We start from the raw sequence: 8,295 nt of genomic DNA on the forward strand, positions 1-8,295 counted from the left end.
TTAACCATTCAGCAATAGAAATCACGAGCCTGGGTCCTCGAATATCTCAATTGGCACCACAACAAATAAGAAAATTGTAGATATGATAATAGCCAAGTCATGTCTTATTGTCTTGCTTGCATAGAGAGAGGGAAGCTACCCCCCCCCCCTCGCCCCCCCGGCGCCCAACACAGACACACACATGCGCGCGCGCACACACACAATCCTTGCTTTCATCAATAATAGAGGAGACATGTTTCTGAAATCAACCTATTTTGGAAGCACTGGGATGGAAACCTGACTTTGGTGAGATGAGAGCCATCCGAAGCTCATCAAGGATGAGTGAAACTCCATAGGTCAGCATGGTACCTCTAGGCTAGGCGGCTCAGGTTCGTGCTACCACCCGCACATTGCCAGATTATGATCATGCAAAAATTTAGTGTCATTTTTTATTTTTGAAAGTTCGAACCCTTCAAACACAGACATCACTAGCTCAGACGAAATATAGGAACCGTTCAGTTTCGGCTGATGCGTCAACTGGCACCATGATAACAAAAGGATTGTAGATACCTAGCTAAAGATAATGGTTGCTAGATAAAATTTGCATGATGCTTAGATAAGTAACCAGAGAGGTAAATGGATAGTGCACACATCTTGTGAAATACGCGAGGATATATATTGAGCCCAATGCTAAAGAAGCTTAGCGAGGAAAGAAAGCATGTGGGAATTGTGAAACTAAATTACACAGCTTGATCATAGTGATATATATTGAGCGCAATGTTGAAGAATAAACTTAGCGAGAAAAAGAAACATGTGGGAGATACAAATGAACCACGCCCATAAAACTACTAATGAAATGCCACATCAAAGCATTACAACCACAAGCGTTCACTTTCGACCTCATAATGAAATGCACGCAACACTTACATTACAAGCACCCAAAACGATCTAAAAAATTAATACGACATAGTTTAATATTACATAAATGCAAGCGATCCATACCAAATATTTGAATAGGAATTTAAATGACTATAAATAGTAGGTAATGCTTGATCATAGCCTTAATCGAGGTTTTTGGAATTACATACCAAATATTTGAATAGGAATTTAAATGACTATAAATAGTAGGTAGATAGATAGATAGAATGCCTAGACTAAACTGGTAAAGCACATGGACATTGACACACAGTAATGTCTTAATCGAGGTTTTTGGAATTACATACCAAATATTTGAATAGGAATTTAAATGACTATAAATAGTAGGTAGATAGATAGATAGAATGCCTAGACTAAACTGGTAAAGCACATGGACATTGACACACAGTAATGTCGCGCCGAGCTGCCGCCGACGATACAGCATACACATGAATCAACCTAGAGAATCAAGAAAGTGAGAGTTGAATGAGCGTGCATGATCCGGGTGCATGCACACGGACGCCTGCACTCCGCCGTTTTTGGCGGCGACCAGCACCACCCGCCCGTCGCTCATGGTGACCACCTCCGTCCTGCTCGGTGCACCCCAACCGAAGTCGGTCACCTCGTATGCCTTGAACCGTGTGGACCCGTTGATGCCCACCAACCGGTCGAGTGGCACCCATGACACAATGTCCATCCAGTCCCAAAGGCCGAGCGGGTCCTCGGCTGTTCGCTGCACCTCCCGCTGAATCACCTCCATGGCAACTGCGACACCGTCAACCGCGAGAAGGTCCCGTGCCATGGCCTTGACGAGGCACCCGGTGATGCACGTCCCGAAGTAGTTCTCACTCACAGGCGGGTCAATGCCAGGCCGCCCGCGACAGTCGATGAAGAAGAAGAGGTAGACGTTGTGCCTGGTGGCGATGGCGGTCGGGTGCTTGGAACGGACGAAGGACACCCAGGCGAGCGCTGCGATAGCCACAAAGCTGGATGGCATGGGTGCCGTGGCGGGCTTCCCGGAGGTCGTTTGGCCAGACATGCATTGCTTCAGGTGTTGGATGTGCTTTGTGGTGATGGTGAACGTCCGACGAGGGAGTTTAATTGGGGCGCTAGGGAACATGTTGGCGGCCTGCAATGCAATGAGTGTCCGAAAATGTTAATTTTATAGCATTGGCAATAAAAGGAAATCAGTACTCTAAGGATGCATATTCTAGTGCTTATCTTAGGTCCTGTTTATTTGGGTTGCGGTTGAAATGACAAGCAAGTGAAGCTAGTAGAAGCTGAGAAACCACTGAAGCTGATATAAGTCGAGAACACCAAAACACCTATGTTTCGAAACAGCTTTTAGAATGCCTTGCGAGCCCGTAGTTGGTGGCGGAAGTCTCAAATGCCCATGTGCGTTGAAAATGTTGTTCAAATAGTGATTTTATATGATTTATTATGTTCTATATTAGCTCAAATCATGTGCAAGGGGATTTCGTGACAATACACATGATTTGGAAGATTTTGAGGAGCAAGGCTTGCGTGGATGGTATATGTAGGGGATTCACATTGATGTATTTTATGTAGGTTCGGGCCCTAGGTAATACCCTACTTCTCCTATGTGTTTTATCTGGCCTCGTATGAAGAGTTTGAGTAAAATGGTACTCTAGTGTTGTCCGGTCATGTCTAGATTCTCGCCAAGCCTTGGCTTAGTTGGCTAATATATGGGTGACGAGGTTATGCGCACACGACCAAGCCTCTAGCTTTATTAAGTTACAATAACACCAGCGTTACTAAGTTACACCAATATCAGGTTGTGAGTGACTTCCCTTATCTATCTCTTTGGTTTGAAATTCTCTTTAATGGGTTCAACAACATCAATTTTAGAAGCAACAAGACGCAGCCGTCGCCTCCCTCTTCAAAAGAAAACTTAGGGTTCCTTCGCGTCCTGCCGACACCGTCGGTCCGCCTCGTCTTCGGTGGCCCTAAGGCCATCTAGCATGACTATGAGGTGACATAGGAGGCAGCAGTGGGAGATTGATGCGCAAACAGGACGCTTCATCTGGGATAATCCCCCGGCTGGCCAAGTCGTCTCCAATCTCACGACGGCGCCTATTAGAATGGGATGCAAGTGTTGTCATCCATTTTCGTGTTGTCAGGGACCATAGCCATGTCTACCATGCGACTCCTGTCCCCTAGGAGCTCCGTTCCATCGAGACCACGCCGGACTGTAACAATGCCACTCTAGTCCTTGAGCTAAGTCGTCTAGTAATATATGCATGCAAATGTCGCTTATCATTTCCGTTAGTTATATTCACTACCTATTTATAAAAAGCGATAAATTTTGAACACCTCGAATACTAATTATGCATGAAAAGGTTGCAAATCAACATTTCTCCCCTATATAAGAATTTTATATTGCAATACTATCTCAATTCAAAGATTTGAGTCCATCCAATTGAGTGTGTGAGTATTGAGTTGATGCGACCAAACAAAATAAAAGCATAGAAAAAAATGAAGATCTCATTATGGTGACTCTAAGTTTGCGGGTGGCCTCGACAACCTCTAAAAGATTATGAAGTTTGCTTCATAGTTGTTTTACAAACTGGGGATATGACGATTATGCTATTTAGAAACCTACGAAGAAACATATTGCTTTATGTTGCACTATAAGAATTTTCTATACTATAATTTTTTAGCCGTGGTTTTTTTATAAATTCGACAACATCTACCATACCGAATATATATTCCATGAAACTACATTTCATTATGAATTTAATAATATTAATTTGTCATTAAAAATCTTGATACTTTTTTCTGTAAGTTTGGTCAAAATAGAGATGCTTTGACTTTCGACAAAAACTTAGGCTGGCAATAGTGGGGGTAACATAACTAGTATCATGTACTACCTTCGTCATGGTTTAGAAGGCGCGTTTGGAAATTCTCTGGGACCTAGGTGATTATCTATTGGTTATGAGATGGGCTAAAAAATAGCATTCACACTACGCATGCATATAGAAATAATATGGCGGAGTACTAATTAGCTACTAGAAATAAATGCAATGCGCCCTAAACCTTGTCTATTGTGGAAACGCACGCAAATTTAATTATGCCTTCTAAACCGCGACGGAGGGAGTACTTGGGACTCGCAAACATGCTTACGTGGCAGATAATTAAAGAAGAGAGAGACAGTCATAGTAACATAGGTATATACCGTAACATAATAAATGTTATGCTATGTGTCATGCGGCAATAAATGAGACCACTTATGATACTACTTTATGATACTATGCACTATGGATGTAGTATCATACACTAGTATCATATGCATGATATTAATATATGTTACTCCTCACTATGATTAGCCTTATATGCGGACTAAAAAAGACCGAAGGGAGTACTAATACCTCCGTCCGGATTTAAAAGGTCTTGTGACCATGAAGCCCCGCCCGGAAAAGTTAGGCTGCTCGAGCTGAAAGCCTGCACGGCTGCACCAATGACTTGCATTTTCCTTTTCCTAAGGCTAGTCATAGTGGGAGTAACTTAGCTAGTAACATAACACATCGCAAGACATGTTTGCTTATATGGCACCTAATTAATGAGGAGAGAGGTGTTTGGAGTAACATATTATGTTACCATCACATAGCGCTTCCCAAGAAATGTTGAGTCTATAAGCTAATAAATACAACCATATATAATACTAGTATTTCTATGACACTTTGCATTATGAAGGTAGTAACATAGACTAGTGTCATATGTATGCCACTAGTCTAAGTTACTCTCCACTATGACCAGCCTAAGGCTGCACACCTTCCCATGCGTAGCGATGAGGTTTGCATGCAAGTCGTTGCCTGCAACCGGCCACGTATGCTGCGCCTCGTTTCCTGTGCGTGCAGTTAATCTTTGCATGCAAGCGTTGGTAGCTAAAACCGCCGGACTGAAGCCGGCTGATTGGCCATTTTGAGCTCTACAAAACTAGAGGGTGTTTGTTTTTAGGGATTATAAGTCCCATCTAAATCAAATAGAAGGGACTTATAGGGATTTAAAGTGGGCATTTGGGACTTATAAAATAAGACTCTCAAGGAGAGACTTATAGTTATAATATGGTTTTGTAGAGACTTATAAGTCCCAGGAACCAAACAGGTAGAGACTTTTTAGGGACTTGGGACTTATAAGTTGGGACTAAAAAAAATCCTAGGACTTATGAACCAAACAGGGCCTTAATGTTTCAAGCTTTGAAGATTACTAGTCCCTCTGTCTGAAATTGTTTGTCGTAAATAGATAAAAATGAATTTATGTAGAACTAAAATGCACAACTTGAAGCCACGTAGGTAGTGGCGGATTCAGGATTTCAAAATTGGTTGTTCAAAAAAAATAATTGCACTACAATATCTAAAAGGTTCATGTAGCTAGTAAGAACTTTTTTTCAAAGAATAATGGCAGTATCCTACAGAAAATAGTAAAATTTGAAATTCTTTTCTACACAATCATAAAATATGTCATGGCCAAAAACAAGGCGTCGTGAAAACCATAGTTCATGTAGGGCTGGTAATAGTAATAGGGTGTTAATGCAAGATATGAGACAGTGAAAAAGCATCGATGGTAATTGGTCTTAAGGGAATCAAGATGTTTGTGATTGTTGGAACGAAGATTTGAGGCCAGTTTATATGAAACAACATGATGTTTATTGCACAAACCACACCACTTTTTATACATGCATCTAGTATAAATCATATATAAAAAATTTCTGCCAAAACATTTGGGTGTACAGATGTACACCCTTGACCCCAGGTGCATCTGCCCCTGCACGTAGGGGGCGATGGTGTCGAACCTCCACGAGAAAAAACAATAAAACATGAAACTTACCCAAAAATTGATGGCCAGTGGTTGACCTGAGTTATTAGGAAATCAAATCTACACGGTGCAGACTGCAGAGGTAGAAAGGTATTTTAATTTTTCCGAGGAAAGGGAATCGGGCTGCTTAGTTTGACCGCGCGGCTAGCTAGACACTAACGGACATGGAAGGGAAGTAAGGGGCGAGCAACATACCAGCGGCAGATTGGGCGCATACTTCCGCAGCGTGCTCCTCGCCAGCTCCTCGCCGCCGGGGATGGCGACCACCGCACGGTCAAACGTCATGGTAGCCACGGCAGCATCATCATCGCCGCGGCAGGCCGCGGCCCATGCCTGCAGGAACATCCACACCGACCGGCCGTCGACCACGGCGTGGTGCAGAGCCACGCCGACCGCCACCCCGCCTTTGAGCCGCGTGACCTGCACGGCCAGCACCTCCGCGGGGAGCGCCTCCACCTTGAGCTCCGGGACGAGCGCCTCGAACGCGTCCACGTCGTGGTCCGCGTCCCCCGCTAGCCGCCGCACGTCCGTGTCGTCGCTCTCCGCGATCACGAACCGCACGCCGCCGCCTCCCTCGGGGCCGGAGCAGTCGATGGCGGCATCGCCGGTGGACGGTAGGAAGACGACCCTCCCGGCGAGCGGGGGGAGCCGCGCGAGCGTGGCCACGAGGGACGCGCGGAGGGAGCCCACGAGCGACTCGAAGGGCGGGTGCTGCTGGCCGCCGGCGTCATGGACGAAGAGGAGCACGCGCTGGATTAGCGGGTTCGCCACCCACGGCGCGTCCAGCGCGGATAGCCTGACTACCAAGTCCTTCGGTTGTGGCACCACCACGTGGCCGACCTCCATGATATTTACCGTCGGCATGACTAGCGAGGACGACACAGACGAGCGAGCTGGGTGGTGGTGGTGGAGGACTGCGTTGCGTGCCGACCTGCCTGGATCTGGACCTGCTTAATTATCCGGAGTACAGTACAATTCTGACCGAGAGAGCTCACTTGCAAGACTGACGGTGGGCCTCATCTCTGTAATAAGAGAGTGGCACATATCTGTAATAAGAGAGCGGGGATCGGGGCGTCTCTTCAGCCTATCTATCGAACCGGTACGTATGGCACTTGGCGGTGGCACAACTCTGTAATAAGAGCGAACTCCAGTTTTTGCGTTTTCTGGGATTTCCAAGGGCGTGTTTGGTTGCAATTTGCAACACTAGTTGTATTGCATGTTCATCTCCAGCCAATCTCGTTGATAAAATGTAGCCTTATATGCAGCAGATGCAATCTGTTTGGTTGCCTGCATCACATGGAGAGGCATTTATCCCCCTGCTGTTTGGTTGCCGTTTTTGTGCTTATGGTGTGAGCAGATGCAAACTTCAGTTGTTTTGTTGCGAACAACGTTTGTGTTCTGCTCACCCCATTCAAATATGATGGCCTTATCACCACATGATCAGCACAACAGCAACAGCAAAACAACAAGATCAAACAAAGCAAGCAATGTAATGACAGCACACTTAACACAACAAGTAAGGAAAAGACAGCAAACTACTTAACTACATAGCATAAGTCTAGATTAAAAGCAGGGGCATCCTCCTTTCCTGCTTCATACCAAGGTGCTGCTCCTGGCCAAAATATGAACAAGTTCCAGCACAAGTCTCGCCACACACCATAAAAGTTCTCCACTAACACCTTACTTAAGTTAACTACATAGCCTGCTCGATGTTACCAACGCAATTGTGCCTGGTGCAACGAAACATGCACATCACCGAGGAGTCGTGGTTGTAGATCTGAACCTTCAGTCCGAGTTCGGAGATGCGCACAACGACGAGGTCGCCGGGGACGATCCGGTGGCGGCGGCAGAAGTAGTTCTAGCCCCGGCCAAGCACCATGTGCCCCTCGAAGTTCTGCACCAGCATCCAGAACACGCACCGCTTGTTCGCCGACAGCCTGACGACGCGCGGGAGCTGCTTGATGACCAGCCAGGTGTTCATCACCTCCATGAACTTGGGAGGCACGACGAGCATGGCGAGGTCCTCGTTATCCTTGATCTGCCGGTATAAGCGCATCGGCTCCCTGGCCCCCTCCTCGTGGCCCTGCCTCGGAGATCGTCCCCTTGAACGTGGCACACTCATGAAGGCAATCCTGCCAGGCAGGTCCACCTTCCCGAGCCACCTGTTCATGGGGATGAAATCCTCGACGCGCTCAGCTCCGGCCACCACCTGAGCTCCTCCTCCCGGCACATCCCAGTCAGTCTTCAATATCTTGTCAGGTAAGATGACAAGTATTAGTGCGCAAACTCTTTGCAAAATGGCACTAATCAGGGACATTTGCCCAAGAGCAAATGACACTGATCAGTCCACAAACTCTTTGAGGAAATGCCACTTATCAATGGCACTTGCTGTTGGGCAAGTCCACTGATCAGTGGACTTGCCCAACAACAAGTGCCATTGATAAGTGCCATCTTCTTTGATGGAACTGACACTCAACACTGCACTATCCTAAACATGGTAACATCTAAAAATAGCAACACCAAGTGTCAATAGCACCCATGTGCAGCCATGCAGATTTGGCACCA

The 8,295-nt window shown here is 46.0% G+C and overlaps 1 protein-coding gene across 1 annotated transcript; it reads right to left on the bottom strand.

The window, feature by feature from the left end:
• Positions 1-1,193: 1,193 nt before the first annotated feature.
• Positions 1,194-6,680, bottom strand: LOC123152651 (malonyl-CoA:anthocyanidin 5-O-glucoside-6''-O-malonyltransferase-like). The gene is made up of 2 exons (XM_044572147.1): positions 5,926-6,680; positions 1,194-2,023 (listed from the first exon to the last, which is right to left on the bottom strand). The coding sequence occupies exons 1-2, from the start codon at positions 6,592-6,594 to the stop codon at positions 1,349-1,351; spliced, it is 1,344 nt and encodes a 447-aa protein (XP_044428082.1). The 5' UTR covers positions 6,595-6,680; the 3' UTR covers positions 1,194-1,348.
• Between the last annotated feature and the right edge of the window lie 1,615 nt (positions 6,681-8,295).

This window comes from Triticum aestivum, chromosome 7A (assembly GCF_018294505.1).
Source record: "Triticum aestivum cultivar Chinese Spring chromosome 7A, IWGSC CS RefSeq v2.1, whole genome shotgun sequence".
Lineage (NCBI taxonomy): Eukaryota > Viridiplantae > Streptophyta > Magnoliopsida > Poales > Poaceae > Triticum > Triticum aestivum.

Excerpts from the sequence above, each read along its gene's own strand:
- LOC123152651 (XM_044572147.1), bottom strand. The coding sequence starts at position 6,594 with ATGCCGACGGTAAATATCATGGAGGTCGGCCACGTGGTGGTGCCACAA. Across the intron at positions 2,024-5,925 it reads ATGCGCCCAATCTGCCGCTG|GCCGCCAACATGTTCCCTAG; the intron begins GTATGTTGCTCG and ends ATTGCATTGCAG.